Here is a 21511-nt window from a genome sequence, read left to right on the forward strand (position 1 = left end):
AACTACGATTGTTTTCTCCGGACCACCAGAGGTTGAGGGAGGACCTGATAGAAGTATATGAAATGAAGAGAGGCATAGATAGGATAGACAGCCATAACCTTTTTTCCCCAGGGTGAAAATGTCAAAGACTGGAGGGGATAGCTTTAAGGTGAGAGGGGCAAAGATATGCAAGGTAAGTCGCTGCCAAGGATGACGATGGGAGTAAATATGATAGTGACGTTTAACAGGCTTTTAGATAGGCACATGGGCGTGCAGGGAATGGAGAGAGGTGGATCACGTGCAGGCAGAGTAGGTTAGTTTAACTTGTAATCATGTTCGACATGGATGTTGTGGGCCGAAGGATATGTTCCTATGCTGTACTTTTCAGCGTTCTCAAGCTGAAAGTGATAGTGGATGATGCAAATGCTGCACTCTCTCCCCTGTTAGTCAGAAGGTGTGTCTCTTTGACCAGTTTGAGGTGGCTAGCTGCTGTGCACAGCTTATTTTGAAAGTGCTGCCTTGTATGGGAATCATTAAGTGGAGGCATCAAGCAGCCGTTCAGCTGGAAGTCATTGGTTCCGTAGAACTTCCCCCATCTTAGCTTGTACTCGTCCATCAGTCAAAACCACTTAGCAGACCGTAGTAGTAAACTGAACTGCCAAATTGTGTACAACAAGGTCCCGCGAAGGTTAATGAGATAAATAGCTAATCTGCTTCAGCAGAGTTGGCTCATCTCCAACTGTGCTGGCCAGGCTGGCCTAGCCCAAATCCACTGAAAGAAAAACAAAATGTGCTTGCAGCCCACAGCAACTCGCTTCAGGTTTTGCCCGTGGGCCCAGGTCGTTTGCTGAGGACAGCTTTTTTAGGGAGTTTAGTTGAGAGATACAGTACAGAAACAGGCCCTTTGGCCGCCCGAGCCGACCAGCAATCCCCGTACACTAACACTATCCTGCACACACTATGGACAATTCAACCAAGCCAATTAACTTACAAACCTGTACGTCTTTGGAGTGTGGGAGGAAACCGGAGATCCTGGAGAAAATTCACGCAGGTCATGGCGAGAACCTACAAACTCCTTATCGTCAGCACCCAGAGTCACAGTCACACCCTGGTCTCTGAATCTGTAAGGCAGCAACTCTACCGCTATGCCACCATACCGCCCTTTGTAATTGCTGGATATTTCTTGTATGGCACCCATAGATGCCCCACCCAAAGCGCATAAATCCACCTGTGTTCATCATAACGGTTAACGTGTGTGTTGTGGAAATAACATCAAAATAAAATTTGCTCTTCCCTAGATTCAAAGTTAGGTTTTGGTTTATTATAGTCACATGCACAGAGGTACTGCAAAAAGCTTTGTATTGTATACTGTGCAAACAGATCAGATATTTGCATCAGATATCAAGTCAAATTCAATTACAATAGGTAGAGCAATGGGCAATGATGCAAGAGTGCAAAATATAGTTCTCAGCATTGTAGTGCATCGGTTCCACAGACAGAGTCCAATGTCCACAGAGGGATGTAAGTGAATCGGACAGTACCCTGGCTTATGGCAGGACTGTTCAGAAGCCTGATGACAGAGATGGATGATGCTGTTCCTGAGTCTGGTGGTGCGCACTTTCAAGCTTCTGTACCTTCTGCCAGACGGGAAGAAGAAGAAATCACTGTGGTGGGACAAGTCTTTGTTATGTTGGCTGCTTTTCCGAGGCAGCGTGGTATAGGGTTCGTATGAATTTGTAAATCCGTCACACAAACCAGATTCTCATCTACACTTCACCCTGCCTCAGGAAAGCAACCAACATGATAAAAGACCGCTCGCATTCATTCCCTCTTCTCCCCGCTCCTGTGGGCAGAAAGCTTGAAAACAAGTGCCCCAGATTCAGGAACAGCTTCTTTCCCACTGAACGGTCCTCCCATAAGGTGTAGTCCCAATCCTGAGTGGTGGTGCACACTTTCAACCTTCTGTGCCTTCTGCCGGACGGGAGCAGGGAGAAGTTCGAGTTTGTAGCTACTACAGATAACACAAAAAGCTGGAGTAACTCAGCGGGTCAGGCAGCATCTCTGGAGAAAAGGAATAGGTCGGGATCATTCTGTAATTACTACAGTTGTTTTGTGCCATGTGACCCGCACAGAATGCGTTTCAAAAATCAGATTTTCAATCTACTTTTGTTTCAGCTGGTGGAGGAAAAGTGTGTCTATCGTCCAAACCCGGAAAATCCGGCATGTACGCAGGTCCAGCGAGAGGCGTGGGTCACCTCCACTGTGTTTGGCTTCTCACGTGCAATTCAGGTACCAAACCCTTTCACTGACACGCATTTCTACCGCTAATTTCTACTCTGCATGGAGGTGTGTGAAACGTTATCGAACAATTTACCAGTGATTGGCAGAAGTGGATGTGTGGGACCAAGTTGCGTTTATTTTCACCAGTTATTTTTAGGGATTGTGTCAGAACCCGAGAGGTTGGAGTGACAACAGGTCACTTTGCAGTCTGTTTCACTGTCTCTGTGCCGTCACAAAGAATCTCTTGGGTCCACGCATCTTGGGAACTGGGCATTGTGGGTGTTAGTAACTAAGTGATGCGCTTGTCACATGTCACATGTCACTTCAGAATGAACTTTCAGAGTGAACACAGTCAACGTGAGACAGCTAACACCAGTGGGCCAGGCTGAGCAATAGTTTTGTGCATTTTCTTGTGGTTGTTCACTAGCTTCATCAAGTCAAGTTTATTGTCAGAGGCACAAGTACAGTGAGGTACAGGTACAATCGAAATCTTGTTTGCAGCTGCTTCACAGTCACATAGAAAATAGGTGCAGGAGTACGCAATTTGGCCCTTCAAGCCAGCATCGCCATTCAATATGATCATGACTGATCATCCAGAATCATGACCCTGTTCTTGCTTTCTCCCCATATCCGTTGATTCCGTTAGCCCCAAGAGCTTTATCTAACTCTCTTGAATACATCAAGTGAATTGGCCTCCGCTGCCTTCAGTAGACTCAGACAACACGCAAAAGCACACATCACGTACAGATTATGCACAAGTTATGCTTGCATTACACATGAATTGCACTAAGTATTGAAAAATTCTGCAAGACAGTAAACACAAAGACGGCAAAAAAGACATCGATGCAAAATACAATTAGAAGAACAAGTCCATAGTAGTGCACAAGGCTACCTACTGACACTAGATTTTAATTTCAATCTTTTAAACTGTAGTTGTACCGGGTCCTGGTGAGACCGCACCTGGAGTATTATGTGCAATTTTGTTCTCCTAATTTGAGGAAGGACATTATTGCTATTGAGGGAGTGCAGTGTAGATTCGCCAGGTTAATTTCCGGGGTGGCGGACTGACATATGATGAAAGAATGAGTCGGCTGGGCTTGTATTCACTGGAATTTAGAAGGATGAGAGGAAATCGTGTAGAAACATATAAAATTCTTAAAGGATTGGACAGGCTAGATGCAGGAAAAATGTTCCCGATGAGGAAAAACTTTTTGACCTAGAGAGTTGTGAATCTGTGGAATTCTCTGCCACAGAAGGCAGTGGAGGCCAATTTACTGGATGTTTTCAAGAGATCGTTAGATTTAGCTCTTTGGGCTAAAGGAATCAAGGGATATGATCAGCCATGATCATGTTGAATGGAGGTGTTGGCTCGAAGGGCCAAATGACCTACTCCGCGCCTATTTTTCTATGTTAAATGCTTTTAATTTTGCTCATTGCCAAGATGCAATTAAACTCGGGTTCCTGTCATTAGAAAGCTAAATGGTGTGTGTTTATGAGTAGGTAAATCTTCAGATGTAAATGTGACATCTTTGCTCAGGGCTAACGATAGAATAAATAACCTGCCCACAATACCCAGGTTGGAGCTGGAATTGCACTTGTGCACAACATTCTGGAGCTGCTTGCAAGGAGGGAAATTGATGGATATTGTAAAATAACAGAATATATATAGTGTTATATTCAAAAGTTGGAATTTTGTATTGCCATTTGTAAGCTGCAGTGAACATCCTGACCATAGAAAATAGGAATAGGCGGAGGCCATTCAGCTCTTCGAGCCAGCACCGCCATTCATTGTGATCATGGCTGATCATCCACAATCAGTAACCCGTGCCTGCCTTTTCCCCATACCCCTTGATTCCGTTAGCCTCAAGAGCGCTATCTAACTCTCTTTTAAATTCATCCAGTGAATTGGCCTCCACTGCCTTCAATGGCAGAGACTTCCACAAATTCAGAATAGACAATAGGTGCAGGAGTAGGCCATTCGGCCCTTTGAGCCTTTTCCCCATACATTCAATGTGATCATGGCTAATCATTCACATCAACTCTCTGGGTGAATAAGTTTTTTCTCATCTCAGTTTTAAATGGCCTCTCCTTTATTCTTAGACTGTGGCCCCTGGTATTGGACTCCCCCAACATTGGGAACATTTTTCCTGCATCTACCTTGTCCAGTCCTTTTATAATTTTATATGTTTCCATAAGATCCCCTCTCATCCTTCTAAATACAAGGTCAGTCTTTCCAATCTTTCCTCATATGACAGTCCCACCAACCCGAGGATTAATCTCGTGAACCTACGCTGCACTGCCACAATCGCAAGGATATCCTTCCTCAAATTAGGAGACCAAAACTGCATACAATACTCCAGATGTGGTCTCATCACGACCCTGTACTACTGCAGAAGGACCTCTTTGCTCCTGTACTCAAATCCTCTCGTTATGAAGGCCAACATGCCATTAGCTTTCTTCACTGCCTGCTGTACCTGCGTTTACTTTCAGTGACTGGTGTACAAGGACACCCAGGTCTCGTTGCACTTCCCTTTTTCCTAATCTGACACCATTGAGGTAATAATCTGCCTTCTTGTTCTTGCCACCAAAGTGGATAACCTTACATTTATCTACATTATTATAATGCATCTGTCCATTCACTCAACCTGTCCAAGTCACCCTGCAATCTCCTAGCATCCTCTTCGCAGTTCACACTGCCATCCAGCTTTGGGTCATCAGCAAATTTGCTAGTGTCACTTTTAATTCCATCATCTAAATCATTAATGTTTATTGTAAATAGTTGCGGACGCAGCACCGAGCCTTGCGACACTGCCTGCCATTCTGACAGGGACCCGTTTATTCCTACTCTTTGTTTCCTGTCTGCCTACCAATTCTCTATCCATGTCAATCCCCTACCCCCAATACCATGTGCTCTAATTTTGCCCACTAATCTGTGTGGGACCTAATCAAAGGCTTTCTGAAAGTCCAGATACACTACATCCACTGGCTCTCCTTCATCCATTTTACTTGTCACATCCTCAAAAAATTCCAGAAGATTAGTCAAGCAGGATTTCCCCTTCATAAATCCATGCTGACTTGGACTAATCCTTTTACTGCTATCCAAATGCGCCGTTATTACTTCTTCAATAATTGACTCCAGCAACTTCCCCACCACCGATGTCAGGCTAACTGGTCTATAATTTCCCGTTATCTCTCCTGCTCCTTTCTTGAAAAGTGGGATAACATTAGCTACCCTCCAATCCACAGGAACTGATCCTGAATCTATAGAACATTGGAAAATGATCACCAATGCGTCCACGATTTCTAGAGCCACCTCCTTGAGTACCCTGGGACGCAGACTATCAGGCCCTGGGGATTTATCAGCCTTCAGACCCATTAGTCTACCTAAGGCTCAGTTAGTCATGGGCAAGTATGATGATGTAGGGATCACTGAGACATGGCTACAAGAGGACCAGGGCTGGGAACTGAATATTCAGGGGTACACAACGTATAGAAAAGACAGACAGGTGGGCAGAGGGGGTGGGGTTGCTCTGCTGGTAAGGAATGATATTCATTCCCTTGCAAGGGGTGACATAGAATCAGGAGATGTTGAATCAGTATGGATAGAAATGAGGAATTGTAAGGGTAAAAAGACCCTAATGGGAGTTATCTATAGGCCCCCAAACAGTAGCCTCGACATAGGGTGCAAGTTGAATCAGGAGATAAAATTGGCGTGTCACAAATGTAATGCTACGGTGGTTATGGGAGATTTCAACATGCAGGTAGACTGGGAAAATCAGGTTGGAAATGGACCCCAGGAAAGAGAGTTTGTAGAGTGCCTTCGAGATGGATTCTTAGAACAGCTTGTACTGGAGCCTACCAGGGAGAAGGCAATTCTGGATTTAGTGTTGTGTAATGATCCTGATCTGATAAGGGGACTAGAGGTAAAAGAGCCATTGGGAGGCAGTGATCACAACATGATGAGTTTTACTCTGCAAATGGAAAGGCAGAAGGGAAAATCGGAAGTGTCAGTATTACAGTATAGCAAAGGGGATTACAGAGGCATGAGGCAGGAGCTGGCCAAAATTGACTGGAAGGAGGCCCTAGCAGGGAAGACGGTAGAACAGCAATGGCAGGTATTCCTGGGAATAATGCAGAGGTTGCAGGATCAATTTATCCCAAAGAGGTGGAAAGACTCTAAGGGGAGTAAGAGACACCTGTGGCTGACAAGGGAAGTCAAGGACAGCAAAAAATTAAGGAGAGGAAGTATAACATAGCAAAGAAGAGTGGGAAGACGGAGGATTGGGACTCTTTTAAAGAGCAACAAAAGTTAACTAAAAAGGCAATACGGGGAGAAAAGATGAGGTACGAGGGTAAACTAGCCAATAATATAAAGGAGGATAGCAAAAGTTTTTTTAGGTACGTGAAGAGGAAAAAAATAGTCAAGGCAAATGTGGGTCCCTTGAAGACAGAAGCAGGGGAATTTATTATGGGGAACAAAGAAATGGCAGACGAGTTAAACCGTTACTTTGGATCTGTCTTTACTGAGGAAGATACACACAATCTCCCAAATGTTCTAGGGGCCGGAGAACCTAGGGTGATGGAGGAACTGAAGGAAATCCACATTAGGCAGGAAATGGTTTTGGGTAGACTGATGGGACTGAAGGCTGATAAATCCCCAGGGCCTGATGGTCTGCATCCCAGGGTACTTAAGGAGGTGGCTCTAGAAATAGTGGAAGCATTGGAGATCATTTTTCAATGTTCTATAGATTCAGGATCAGTTCCTGTGGATTGGAGGATAGCAAATGTTATCCCACTTTTTAAGAAAGGAGGGAGAGAGAAAACGGGTAATTATAGACCAGTTAGTCTGACATCAGTGGTGGGGAAGATGCTGGAGTCAATTATAAAAGACAAAATTGCTGAGCATTTGGATAGCAGTAACAGGATCATTCCGAGTCAGCATGGACTTACGAAAGGGAAATCATGCTTGACAAATCTACTGGAATTTTTTGAGGATGTAACTAGGATAATTGACAGGGGAGAGTCAGTGGATGTGGTGTACCTCGACTTTCAGAAAGCCTTCGACAAGGTCCCACATAGGAGATTAGTGGGCAAAATTAAAGCACATGGTATTGGGGGTAGGGTACTGACATGGATAGAAAATTGGTTGACAGACAGAAAACAAAGAGTGGGGATAAATGGGTCCCTTTCGGAATGGCAGGCAGTGACCAGTGGGGTACCGCAAGGTTCGGTGCTGGGACCCCAGCTATTTACGATATACATTAATGACTTAGATGAAGGGATTAAAAGTACCATTAGCAAATTTGCAGATGATACTAAGCTGGGGGGTAGTGTGAATTGTGAGGAAGATGCAATAAGGCTGCAGGGTGACATAGACAGGTTGTGTGAGTGGGCGGATACATGGCAGATGCAGTTTAATGTAGATAAGTGTGAGGTTATTCACTTTGGAAGTAAGAATAGAAAGGCAGATTATTATCTGAATGGTGTCAAGTTAGGAAGAGGGGATGTTCAACGAGATCTGGGTGTCCTAGTGCATCAGTCACTGAAAGGAAGCATGCAGGTACAGCAGGCAGTGAAGAAAGCCAATGGAATGTTGGCCTTCATAACAAGAGGAGTTGAGTATAGGAGCAAAGAGGTCCTTCTACAGTTGTACCGGGCACTGGTGAGACCGCACCTGGAGTACTGTGTGCAGTTTTGGTCTCCAAATTTGAGGAAGGATATTCTTGCTATTGAGGGCGTGCAGCGTAGGTTCACTAGGTTAATTCCCGGAATGGCGGGACTGTCGTATGTTGAAAGGCTGGAGCAATTAGGCTTGTTTACACTGGAATATAGAAGGATGAGGGGGGATCTTATTGAAACATATAAGATAATTAGGGGATTGGACACATTAGAGGCAGGAAACATGTTCCCAATGTTGGGGAGTCCAGAACAAGGGGCCACAGTTTAAGAATAAGGGGTAGGACATTTAGAACGGAGATGAGGAAGAACTTTTTCAGTCAGAGAGTGGTGAAGGTGTGGAATTCTCTGCCTCAGAAGGCAGTGGAGGCCAGTTCGTTGGATGCTTTCAAGAGAGAGCTGGATAGAGCTCTTAAGGATAGCGGAGTGAGGGGGTATGGGGAGAAGGCAGGAACGGGGTACTGATTGAGAGTGATCAGCCATGATCGCATTGAATGGCGGTGCTGGCTCGAAGGGCTGAATGGCCTACTCCTGCACCTATTGTCTATTGTCTATAATACTATTTCTCGCCTATTGCAAATTTTCTTTCAGTTCCTCTGTCACCCTAGATCCTCTGTCCTCTGGGAGATTGTTTGTGTCTTCCTTAGTGAAGACAGAACCAAAGTACCTGTTCAACTCTTCTGCCATTTCCTTGTTCCCCATTATTATTTCACCTGTTTCTGCCTGCAAGGGACCCACATTTTCCTTTACTAATTTTTTCTCATTAACATACCTAAAGAAGCTTTTACTATCCTTCTTTATATTCTTGGCGAGCTTACCTTCATCTTTTCATCCTGTATTGCCCTTTTTGTTACCTTCTGACATCCTTTGAAAGTTGCCCAATCCTCTGGCTTCCCGCTACTCTTTGCTATGTTATATATCTTTTCTTTTAGTTTTATGCCATCTGTAACTTTCCTTGTCAGCTACGGTTGCCTCTTACTCCCCTTGGAATCTTTCTTCCTCTTTGGATTGAAATGATCCCGCATCGTCTGGATTATGCCCAGAAATCACTGCCATTGCAGTTCCACTGTCATTCCTGCTACGATCCTTTTCCAGTCAACCTTGGCCAGCTCCTCTCTCATGCCTTCATAGTCCCCTTTGTTCAACACTGACACTTGTGATTTAACCTTCTCCCTCTCAAATTGCAGATTAAAACTTATATTATGGTCACTACCTCCTTTACCTTGAGTTCCTTTATTAAAATTTGGTTCATTATACAACACTAAATCTAGAATTGCCTTCTCTCTGATAGGCTCCAATACATGCGGCTCTAAGAATCCATCTCGCAGGCACTCTACAAACTCCCTTTCTTGGGAGATTTTCCCAGTCTACCTGCATATTGAAATCATCTATAACCACAATGGCATTACCTTTGTTACATGCCAATTTTAACTCCTGCTGCAACTTGCACCCAATATCCAGGCTACTACTTGCGGGCCTGTAGATAACACCAATTAGTGTCTTCTTACCGTTACAATTCCTCAATTCTATCCACAGTGACTCTACATCGTCAGTCCTTATGTCACCTCTCTCAAGGGACTGAATTTCATCCCTCATCAACAGCTACCCCACCTCCTCTGCCCACCTGCATGTCCTTTCTGTAGGACATATAACCCTGAAAATTCGGTTCCCAGCCCCGATCCTCTTGCAGCCTCTGTCTCTGTAATCCCCACAATGTCATGTCTACCAGTCTCTAACTGAGCCTCAAGCTCATCCACTTTACTTCTTGTACTTTGCGCATTCATATATAATGCTTTTAATCCATTATTCACCTCACCTTTCATATCGATTCCAATTTCACTTGGTCATACTCTCCTATCCGTGAGCTTTCTGACCCGTTAATTCTGGTGTCTTAACTTTTCCTGTACTCTCTTTCCCTTTAACTCCATCCTTTTATTTCCAATTTGTCTCCCCCCCCCCCCCCCCCCAACACTAATTAGTTTAAACCCACCTGAGTAGCAGTAGCAAACCTGCCTGCCAGAATGCTGGTCCCCCCGTCTGTTAAGGTGAAACCTGTCCCATTTGTACAATTCGCCCTTACCCCAAAACAAATCCCATGAGTTTGCTTTGGTGTGATCAGCAGATTGCTTTGTACTGGTGTCTTTGCTCAGTTTGCCCAGTAATCCTTCATGTTTAGTTTAAAGATACGGTGGAAAGAGGCCCTTGGCCCACCGACTCCACACCAACCAGCAATCACCTGCACATTCCTTCTATCGCACACACTAGGGCCAATTTGCAGAAGCCAATTAACCTACAAACCTGCACGTCACTGGAATGTGGGAGGAAACTGGAGCACCCGGAGAAAACCCTATGCGGTCACAGGGAGAACGTACAAACTGTACGGACAACACCCAATGTCAGGACTGAACTCTGGTCTCTGGCACTCTAAGGCAACAATTCAACCGCTGCAGCGCTCTACCATCCTTTCAGAAGTAGACTCCTTTCTCACAAACATTACCCCTGCTGGAGTTCATCAGTAGAGTTGGAGTTGGGTCTGCTTACCCTCAGCTACGTTCTGCATGTTCTTAAAACCATAATTCTTTTTGTGCTCTAGGAATTCGGTCTTGCCAGATTTAGAAGAAATCAATTAAAAGCGACAGAAGGTTTTGAATATATACTGGCTAATTTGCAAGGTATGTAATTTTGTTTTTCCTTATTCTTCCCACCATCTTTGAGAATTTGTGTTCTTTTAGCACCAGAGGTGTTGAACATTGTGTCAGAATGTAAGAGGTTGGTGCTACAGCAGGCTATGACTTGCTCCACTCTTTTTTTTAGATTTAGATTTTTTTTTTTTAGATTTAGAGATACAGCGGCCCACCGAGTCCGCGCCGCCCAGCGATCCCCGCACATTAACACTATCCTACACCCACTAGGGACAATTTTTACATATTACCCAGTCAATTAACCTACATACCTGTACGTCTTTGGAGTGTGGGAGGAAACCGAAGATCTCGGAGAAAACCCACGCAGGTCACGGGGAGAACGTACAAACTCTGTATAGACGGCGCCCGTAGTCAGGATCGAACCCGAGTCTCCGGCGCTGCATTCGCTGTAAGGCAGCAACTCCTGACTCTTCAGTCAGAGCATGGCTGATCATGGATCTTCTACCCAAGCCCCATTATTCCCTCTGCCTAAAACGATCTAAATAGTCCCAAGTGAGCAGTTACATTCTATTGAGGCAGAGAATTAACATTTCAAGTCAATAAACTTCCAGTCAGAATTCGTGTTGAAGTGTGCTGGAGGTTCTCAACGTGCCAGGCAGCATCTGTGAAGGGAATGACCAGATGACACATTGGTCCAGGACTTTTCTTCAAACTTCTCCAGTCATCAAAGATAGACACAAAATGCTGGAGTAACTCAGCGGGTCAGACAGCGTCTCTGGAGAACATGGATAGGTGACATTTTGGATCAGGACCTTTCTTCAGACTTAATTGTGGGTGTGTTCGGGAGAGGTGTTGCATCTCCTGCTGTTGCAGCAGAAAGTACCTGGGGAGGAGGGGTTTGGGTGGGAAGGGATGAGTGAACCAGGGAGTTGCGGAGGGAACTGATTCTGCAGAAAGGGGTGGAGATGGGAAGATGTGACTGGTGGTGGGATCCTGTTGGAGGTAGCGAAAATACCAGAGGATTATGATGCTGTATGCGACGGCTGTTGGGGTGAAAGTTGATCAATGGTCGGCGTGGACTCAATGAAGTAATGTCTTGTAATCTTTGGCCATCTGGGAGAGAAGGCAGGGTGAATTTTCCATCACAAATACTGCCTTAAATGCATAATGACTACCTGTTCTGGCCCCAAAATGAAGTGAAGATTATCACATGACTAGCATGCAGCAAATTTTATTCTGTCATTTGAAACGATTAATATAATGGGATAATTAAGTGCTATTGATTCTATTGTAAATGTGTAATATGAAATTGTTGCAATTGTATTGCAAAGTACTTTTCTTAAACTTAAACTTTCTTTTAAATTCACTGTTTAAACTTCGCTCAGGACTGCTTATTACGTTAATGGATGAGTACCAATAAATTTGGAACATATGCAAATAGGAAAATATATTTTCGGTAGCTCTCTTTCACAGAAATTGACCCCCAACCCTGTAGCTTTTAATGGCAATCTGCCGCTCTAACAAATATACTGCTGTCCTGAAATCTGGCATTCTTTCAGAAAAAGGGAAATTATAATCTCATGTGATAGGAGCAGTATTTCATCAGGTTACAAGTGATTGGAGAAATATTAGGCCATTCGGCACATCAAGTCTACTCTGCCATTCTATCATGGCTAATCTATCTCTCCCTCCTAACCCCATTCTCCTGCCTTCTCCCCATAACCTCTGACACCCGTACGAATCAAGAATCTATCTGCCTTAAAAATATCCACTGACCTGGCCTCTACAACCTTCTTTCCCAGGAATATGAAAGGCTAGAGGGCACAGTTGTAAGGTGAGAGGGGCAACATTTAAAGGAGATGTGCGGGGTAGGGTTTTTTTTATACAGAGGGTAGTGAGCACCTGGAACGAGACAGATGCGATAGTTGCATTTAAGAGACTATTACATAGACACATGGATATACATGGAATGGAGGGATATGGATCACATGCACACAGAGAAAATTAATTGAGCTTGTGTTCAGTGTGGACCTTTTGGGCTGAAGGGCCTGGTCCTGTGCTGTGCAATCTATGTTGCATGATTATCAGTCATGGTAACTGGGGACTTGTACAGTAAGAATTTAGATCAATGATCCATTGATGTAAAATGTGTTATACCATTCAAAGATTAAAAATGAAGTCTTGTTAACTCTTAATGGGAATGCCATCATTGTTTATGCCTTCTTAACCCAAAAAGATTTTTCCTGCAATTATTTCCACTTGTTCAATTTATTTTATTTGTTATATTAACCTTCACATCTGTAAGCAACTCAAAGTCTCGCACGTGAGAGCATCTTGACTTCTTGTTAGATTAGGAGTTGGGGTGGGTAGTCAGAGTCTTTGTCAAAGAAGCTGGTTTAAGGACACTCTTACAATTGGGAAAAGCAGTTTATAGCTTGAATGCCTGAGCCTGTGTTTTGGGTACTGAAGATATGGCCATCAGCAGAGGTGTCGAATGTTGTGGGCAAGGCTACAGCTGGTGGGTGTGGAATCTACTGGTCTTTGCCTTGTATCTGCAATATCAAAAACTCCAAAACCAAACTGAAAATTCCAGGAATAATTCAGGATTCAAGAGTGCTTAAGTGTCATATGTACTGGCAATGGGGAAAATGAAATTCTTACTTGCTGCAGCTTACCAGGCTTGTTTCCTCAGTAGTGCATAAATATATAAGAATTAATAATAGTTAATAATCCAATAAATAACAATAAGACTGGGTCACCTTAACACTGCAAAATGGATGGTTACCTGGTATTGTTGTTATTAATTTATTGGATTATTAATGACATAGTTATGTGTTGTTGACAATTAAGCACCCTTGAATCTTGAAGTATTGGTTGGCTTTGTCCACACCTCTCTTCCAGTCTGCAGATGGGTCTTGTCCCATAACGTCACCACAGAGAAGCTGCCTAACCCACTGATTTACTCGGGCATTTTGTTTTTCCCAGCGTCTGCAGTTCTTGTGTCACCTACTATAACTGATAATTTTTTTAACACAAGGAACTGTATGTGCTAGTTTACAGAAAAGTCACAAAGTGCTGGAGTAACTCAACAGGCCAGACAGCATCTCTGGAAAACATGGATGGACGAGGTTTCAAGTCGGCACCCTTCTTTAGACTGCTAGTTTATTGTATGTTTGTTTGTGTTGCTGAGTTTAATGTGCCTATGAAGCAACAATAATAAGAGTTTTATTGTTCTGGTCCCTGTGCACATGACGACTAATAAGACACCCTTGGAATCGGCGAAGAAGGGGAAATAAAATTCCTCACTTGTCATAAATTCTCCTAGTCAGAGACAGTTTCAATGTTGTATCTCTAAACTAAAGTTTTTAGATAACGATGTCCACATCAGACAATAAAAGTTGTCAAAGTTAGGCACAAAGTGCTGGAGTAACTCAGTGGGTCAGGCAACATCTCGGGAAAAATAGGATGGGTGACCTTTCCGGTCAGGACCCTTGTCCAGACTGAAAGTACGGGGTGGGGCAGGGGAGGTGAAGAGCTGGAAGCAAGAAAAGACCAAGACCAATCAGGGCCAGCTACAAATTACCTCAGGCATGACGTTGCCTGGAAGGTCCATTGTTGGCTAGGGAAGATGTGATCCCAAGAGAAACAATGTGGAGAATTGTGGAACTGGTAAAAAGACTAGAGAGGAGGAAGGGGGCAAAGTGGGAGGAGAGAGGAGTATGAGATGAATTCAGCGTTCATACAGCTGTGTTGTAAGCTTCCCAAGCAATATGAGGTGCTGTTCCTCCAATTTGTGTGTGGCCATCAAGGATCTCCAATTTGCACGTGGTCCTGACCCGAAAGGTCACGCATCCTTTTTTTCCAGAGATGCTGCCTGGCCCGCAGAGTTACTCCAGCACTTTGTGTATCTGTGATATAAAACATCGTCTGCAGTTCTTTGTTTCTACTAATAAAAGTTGTCACACCTTTCATTTACCTGATCTTTAATTTTGCGGCGTTGGTTTCTCTGTCGTTCCTTCAGGTGAAGTACCGCCCAAGACATTAAAAGGAGCGACGGAGAAAGCAAAGGAGACCGCCCTGGCAGCCACTGAAAAGGCGAAGGATCTGGCCTCCAAAGCAGCACCTCAGAAGGCAAAGCAGTTCGTCTGAAAGCACCAGAGGATTCCCGATCGTAAAGGCATCCTCTGTTCTTTTGGGAGAAGTGTACTTTCAAAATGGTTATTGGTTCCAAGAATATAGTACCAAAATCTCTAGAAATAATCTTTTATTGATTGCACTGAATGTTTACATCGTTACCTTTTTGTGGTGTTTTGGTGCTGACTGTTATCTGAAAGTCTTATTGTTTCAATGGATTGAATGAATACATACACAGAAGAGTACAAATATTTTTTATTTAAAAAAGCAAATTCCCAGGAGTCTGTAACCTTTTTTCACTTGGCGCCTTTGTGAATTAGATGCATAAGAATCAATATTTTCAGAACTTTAAAAAAAATGTGTTTTTTAATCCAATGAATGAAGCAATTAAAGAGAGCTCAGTCCACAGCATTACAGCACTGGGCAAAAGCCACAGAGGTGGAGGAACTCGATGAATCAGACGTCATTGGACAGATGAAAGTTCTGGTCGGGACCCTTCTTCCGTCTGACTTGAAACATCATCTGTCCATAATGCTGCCTGACCAGCTCAGTTCCTCCAACGCTTTGATTTTAGCCCAGGATTCTGGCATCTGTAGTCTCTCGTGTCGATAGTGAAACAATGTGAGGCCAACAGCAATGATTAAGCATTGAAATTGACCCTGCAAGAAGAATCGTGTGGGTCCTTGGACCAGGTGGGAACTTTTTTTTCCTCTGAGTGTTCTGAATCAAACTGAGAAGCAGATTTAGAAAATGTAATCAAGGAAAGGCTTCTGTCTGATTTGGTACGAATTATTTATTAATAGTTGAGCAGAATTTTTAGCAATGTTCGGGAATTTGTTCTCGGATATTTATAAGTGACCCTCGGTTTTAATTCTTGCAGGAAAACCTCACGTTAATCTTTGTTTTGAATGTTTATTTTAATGAGAAAGTGAGTTACGCCGTTACTCAGGAGAATGGTGACAATGAACTGCATTTTGAGTTGGGTTTGAAATGTCACCTCATTTCAGATGAGAATAGATACTAACATTTGAATCCACATTGAATGAAGAGCCGAGGGAAGTGCTGGTGTGTTGATTTTCTGGTTGAATAATTCATCATTCCGAAAGATCAGTTTGAATCTGAGCAAACGATGGAGGCGCACAGCTGGTAGAGCTGCTGCCTCACCGGCCTAGAGACCCGGGTTCCATCCTGATCTTGGGTGCTATCTGTGTGTGGAGTTTGAACCTTCTCTCTGTGACCAGGGAAAAGTGAGATAACATTGAACTAGTGTTAGGGGTTGTGGACACAATTGACACAAGGGCCTGTTTCCACACTGTATTTTCTAAAACTAAAAATATATAGAACTAGCGCGAGCAGGTGATGGCTGGTCAGCATGGACTCAATGGGCCAAAGGGTGTGTTTCCACGCTGTGTCTCTAAAAATAAAAAAACATAGAATTGATGTGAGCCGAGTAGTATGTGGTCGGCATGGACTCGATGGGCCGAAGGTCCTGTTTCCGTGCTGCATCTTTCAATTCAACTGAACGGCATCTTTTAGTGTTAATTTTTTTACCTTGTGTTTCTCGTACTTGTTATTTGTTATTTTTCTGTTCAGTTTTACACCTTGCAACACCCGGCTTTTGTGTTTGTGCAAGTTGCGCGGTATGTTCCACGATACCTGAGCTTTCTTCTTGAAGCAGGCACGGCCGCAGAATTCCCCTGCCCGGGCCACCCAAGCTATGCCGTTGATTCTGCAGTAGCCGTGTATTTTTCACAGCAAGACCGAAAGGAGAACTGGTCAGCTGACAGGTTTCCTCAAGAGGACAAAAAGGAAAACAACTTTTTTTTTTTCAAACCATGCTGACAAAACCTCTCCTGACGGTTAATTTTGTTGTCATTGTCCAACTGGATGGGTGAAGTTTACTAAATCTGTTCGTTTAGAGGAGTTTCTATGGATTTAATTGTCTCCGACCTTTTGGAACTGCCAGTATCTTCCTTAATGTTTAATAAATGGCAACTGGAACCAGTGAGTGGAATGCTGCATTTTTCTCCAGTGATGCTCCTTCTGTCCTGCTGCCTGTCCCTTGCTGTCAGCAAGCACCTCCAGAAATGGCCATCTGTTCAGCATATGCACGAGGCCATTCATTAATTAAAACTCAAAGCTGTGAGGATTCAGCGCAAACCCATGACGTGGGTGGAAGAATTGCACTTAGGTCGGCCCGCACAACTTAAAAACATGTGAAAGAGTCATACAGCTCAGAAACTGGCCCTTTGGCCCTACACAACTATGTGGACCAAGATGCTCATCCAAGCCACTCCTGTTTACTGATATATCCATCTCAACCTTTCCTAACCATGGTACCTGTTCAAATGTCTTTTAAATGCACCTGCCTCAATGACTTCCTCAAAGAGTTTGTTTCCTGTACCCACCCCCCTTGTGTGGAAATGTAGTCCATCAAGTTCCTATTAAATCTTTCCCCTCTCATCATAATTTGGTACAGTTTAGTTTATTGCTGTCATTTGTACTGAGGGTCAGTGAAAAGATAAGAATATACATGAATACAATCAAGCCATCTACAGTGCATAAATAAAGGGTATAACATTTTGTGCAAAGATATAACATTGAAGTCCAATTAAATGTCTACAATGGGGTAGATGGAAGGTCCTGTGCCCTTTAGTTCTTGATCCCCAACCCTGGGGAAAAGTCTGTTTTCTCACCCTCTGTATGCCCCTCATTAGTTTATTCATCTCTGTAAGATCACCCCCTTAGTCTATCATGTTCCAGGGAATAATGTCCTCACCTGCCCAATCTCTCCCTAAGGTGATCTCTCAGTCTCCCGTGCTTCAAAACCTGTCCAACCTTTCCTTATAATTCAGGTACCCAAGTTCTGCCAACATACTTGTAAATCTTTGCACTCTTTCCAGCTTATTAAAGTCTTTCCTATATCAGGGTAACTATAACTGTGGGACTGCACTTGGAGTATTGCTCGCAAACACCTTGTACAACTACCCTAACTTGGGACGGCCAGCATGCCGAACACCACCTTCTCTATCCTGTTCAGCTGTGATGCCACACTTGGGGAGCTATGCACTTGTACTCCTACATCCTGCTGTTTGACAATACTTCCCATAGCCCTACCGTTCATAATGAAAGTCCAACCCTGGATTGACATCCCAAAATGCAACATCTCACGCTTATCTGAATTGATTTGGCAATCCTTGGCCCATTTACCTGGCTGATCAGGAACCTATTGTAATTATTGATAACCACCTTCATTGCCATCTACTTTAGTGTCATCAGCAAACCTACTAACCATGCCTTGTACATTCCCTGTGGCACATCACTAGTCACTGGCTACCTGCCTGATAAACCATCTTTCACCACCATCGCCCTCTGCATCCCAGCTCTGACCAATTATGTATCCAATTAGCTAGTTCCCCACAGATTTCCTGTGATCTAACCTTCCAGACCAGTCCACCATTTATCCACCTTAATGTGTTTTAAGACCAGCAATACCCAAAGGCTGCATGGTGACGCAGCGGTAGAATTGCAGCCTTACAGCGCCGGAGACCCGGGTTCGATCCTGACAATGGGTGCTGTCTGCACGGAGTTTGTACGTTCTCCACGTGACCGCATGCTCCGGTTTCCTCCCACACTCAAATTGTAAATTGTCCCTAGTGTGCAGGATAATATTAGTGTATGGGGATTGCTGGTTAGCACAGACTCGATGGACCGAATGGCCTGTTTCCACACTATATCAAAAACCAAGTAAACCTCCTCTTTGGTGACTTGTGTATGGTCCTGGGCATCACAACTCATTTCTTAGGTTTCATATCTTCTCCAAATGATGAGAAATATTCATCAAAAATCTCACCGATATCCTGTGGCTCCATACAAAAGATAGCTAGTAATGTGACAATATACAATAGACAATGTGCACTGACTTCAAGTGGAATAGATTGGATAGATCAGGCGGACGCACTGAGTCTTGTGCCCAGAGTAGGAGAATCTAGACCCAGGGGACATAGGTTCAAGGTGAAGGGGCAAAGATTTTGTAGGAATCTAAAGGGGAACTTTTTCACGCTAAAGTTGGTGGGTGTATGGAACAAGCTGCTGGAGGAGGTAGTTGAGACAGGTGCTCTCCCTATGTTAAAAAAAAACCATTTAGACAGGTTTAGAGGGATATGGACCAATCGGAGGCAAGTGGGACGAGTGTAGTTGGGACATGTGGGTCAGTGTGGCCAGGTTGGGCTGAAGGACCTGTTTCCATGCTGTATGACTCTGGCTCTCTGACTGACACTGTTTGGGGAGTAATTGGCCTGGGGTACTGGTGATTATTCGTTGCTCTTCCACAAGGAGCTCAAATGAGATGTACAGAACAGACCAGGCAACTCTGCATCTATTCTGAACCACATTGACGCTACAACCAAGAAAGCAATGCCAACACCTCTACTTCCTCAGAAGACCAAGGAAGTTTGGCATGACTCCAGTGACTCTTACCAGCTTCTACGGGTGCATCATAGAAAGCATCCTATTGTGATGCATCTCAGCGTGGTTTGGCAACAGCTCTGCCCAAGACCACTAGAGATTGCAGAGAATTGTGGATGTAGCCCAGTCCATCACCCAGACCAGCCTCCCCACCATTGACCATCCAGGCTGCCTCGGGAAAGCCAACATAATCAAGGACCTAAATACACACAAAGTGCTGGAGTAACTCTGCAGATCGGGCAGCATCTCTGGAGAATATGGATAGGTAACGTTTCAGGTCGGGATCCTTCTTCAGACCTTTTAAACTCTTGTCATACCCTCATCTTTCCTCTTTCATTGGATGGAAGTCACAGAAGTTTGAATGCATATACCATCAGATTCAAGAACAGCTTCTTCCCTGCTGTTATCAGACTCGTAAGCCAAGGGTGTTCCAATCTCTCATCCTATCTCCTTGCTGCCCTTGACCTTTGATTTATCTGCACTTTCTCTGTGGCTGTGACTCTATATTCTGCATTCTGTTTACGTTCTCTTTTTCCACTACCTGTTGTATGATGATTTCAGTTTGTTGTCCTATGTACCCAATGTAAAGTGAAATCCTTTTGTTTGCATACAATCTAGTAAAATCATACTGAGATAAGCACAATCATAGATAAGTACAAAAGTGCAAGATTGTAGTGCAATGGTGGACATCACAGCACAGAAAGAGTTGCTACGTTTCTAGTGCTCAGAATGTTTCAAAGTTCTTAAGTGCAGCAGTGGTATCTTGGCCTTAAAGTTCTGTTTTCCTGGCGGCATTGATCCTCTCCTCTGTCTGCCGCCATCTTGAAAACACCCTTTTGTCCAGCGTCTGCTGCCGCCGCCTCCCTCCACCCTCCTCCCTGGATCCCGGTCCTCAGAGTGGAGGGGGAGATGAGCCTTGGACGACTCCAGGTGGGTTTCCAGTTCAGCGGCGGGCGAGCCAAGCCTGCTGTCGGGGTATGGCAACCGATCACCGGGAGCGTCTGTTATGTGTACTGCACATGTACAGTATATGTATATTACATGTATAGTATTTGATTGTACTCGTGTATAATATGATTTGCTTGGATGGCGTGCAAACAAGGTTTTTCATTGTACCTCGGTATAAGTGACAATAATAAACCAATACCAAATTCTTATTTATATGTTAAATCGTAAGAGGTGCAAAATTTAAAGATGTGCAGGTCACTATTTATTTGCACAGAGGGTGGTGAGTGTCTGGAACGTGTGGCCAGGGGTGGTGGTGGAGTCATGTTTTTGAGAGACTTTTGCATAGGCACATGGATATGGGTTATATACAGGTAGGAGGTACTCTTGGCATCACGTTCGGCACTGACATTGTGGGCCAAAGGGCCTGTTCTTGTGCTGTGCTGATGTATGCAACTTACAACAGTCAGAGTATTGCCTTCATCAGTCAGAATATTGAATATAGATGTTGCAGTTATATAAGACGTTGGTGAGGCCACATCTGGTGTATTTTGTTCTGTTTTGGTCACCATCTTGTGGGAAAGATGTCAAGCTGGAAAGGGTGTGGAGAAGATTGACGACAATGTTGCCAGGACTCGACGTCCTGAGCTTTGGGGAGTGGTTGAGCAGGGTAGGACTTTATGTTGAAAGACTGGGGCGACTAGGCTTGTATACACTGGAATTTAGAAGGATGAGAGGGGATCTTATCGAAACCTATAAGATTATTAAGGGGTTGGACACGTTAGAGGCAGGAAACATGTTCCCAATGTTGGGGGAGTCCAGAACAAGGGGCCACAGTTTAAGAATAAGGGGTAGGCCATTTAGAACTGAGATGAGGAAAAACATTTTCAGTCAGAGAGTTGTGAATCTGGAATTCTCTGCCTCAGAAGGCAGTGGAGGCCAATTCTCTGAATGCATTCAAGAGAGAGCTAGATAGAGCTCTTAAGGATAGCGGAGTCAGGGGGTATGGGGAGAAGGCAGGAACGGGGTACTGATTGAAAATGATCAGCCATGATCACATTGAATGGCGGTGCTGGCTCGAAGGGCCGAATGGCCTCCTCCTGCACCTATTGTCTATTCCTTGGTGCACAGGATGATGAGGGCTAACGTTATAGAGGTGTACAAAATCATGAGAGGAATAGATCAGGTAAATTAGTCTTTTGCCCAGAGTAGGGGAATCAAGAACCAGAGGACATAGAACTAAGGTGAGGGGGGGGAACAATTTAATAGGATCCTGAGGGGTAACGTTTTAGACAAAGGGCGGCGGGTGTATGGAACGAGCTGCTGGAGGAGGCAGTTGAGACAGGTACTACTGCAGCGCTTAACAAATATTTGGACAGGTGCATGTA

General features: G+C 44.1%; 1 protein-coding gene across 1 annotated transcript in view; it reads left to right on the forward strand.

Annotated features, from left to right (window-relative positions):
- Nucleotides 1–20956, forward strand: part of LOC144612239 (PRELI domain-containing protein 1, mitochondrial-like) — a 41040-nt gene extending 20084 nt beyond the window's left edge. Inside the window, exons 4-6 of the mRNA XM_078431801.1 lie at nucleotides 2155–2268; nucleotides 10529–10607; nucleotides 14599–20956. Of these exons, the coding sequence (XP_078287927.1) occupies nucleotides 2155–2268; nucleotides 10529–10607; nucleotides 14599–14726 (321 nt within the window). The 3' untranslated portion in view covers nucleotides 14727–20956. The remainder of the gene's footprint in view (nucleotides 1–2154; nucleotides 2269–10528; nucleotides 10608–14598) is intronic.
- Nucleotides 20957–21511: the final 555 nt, after the last annotated feature.

The sequence above is a fragment of the Rhinoraja longicauda genome, chromosome 3 (assembly GCF_053455715.1).
Source record: "Rhinoraja longicauda isolate Sanriku21f chromosome 3, sRhiLon1.1, whole genome shotgun sequence".
NCBI lineage: Eukaryota > Metazoa > Chordata > Chondrichthyes > Rajiformes > Arhynchobatidae > Rhinoraja > Rhinoraja longicauda.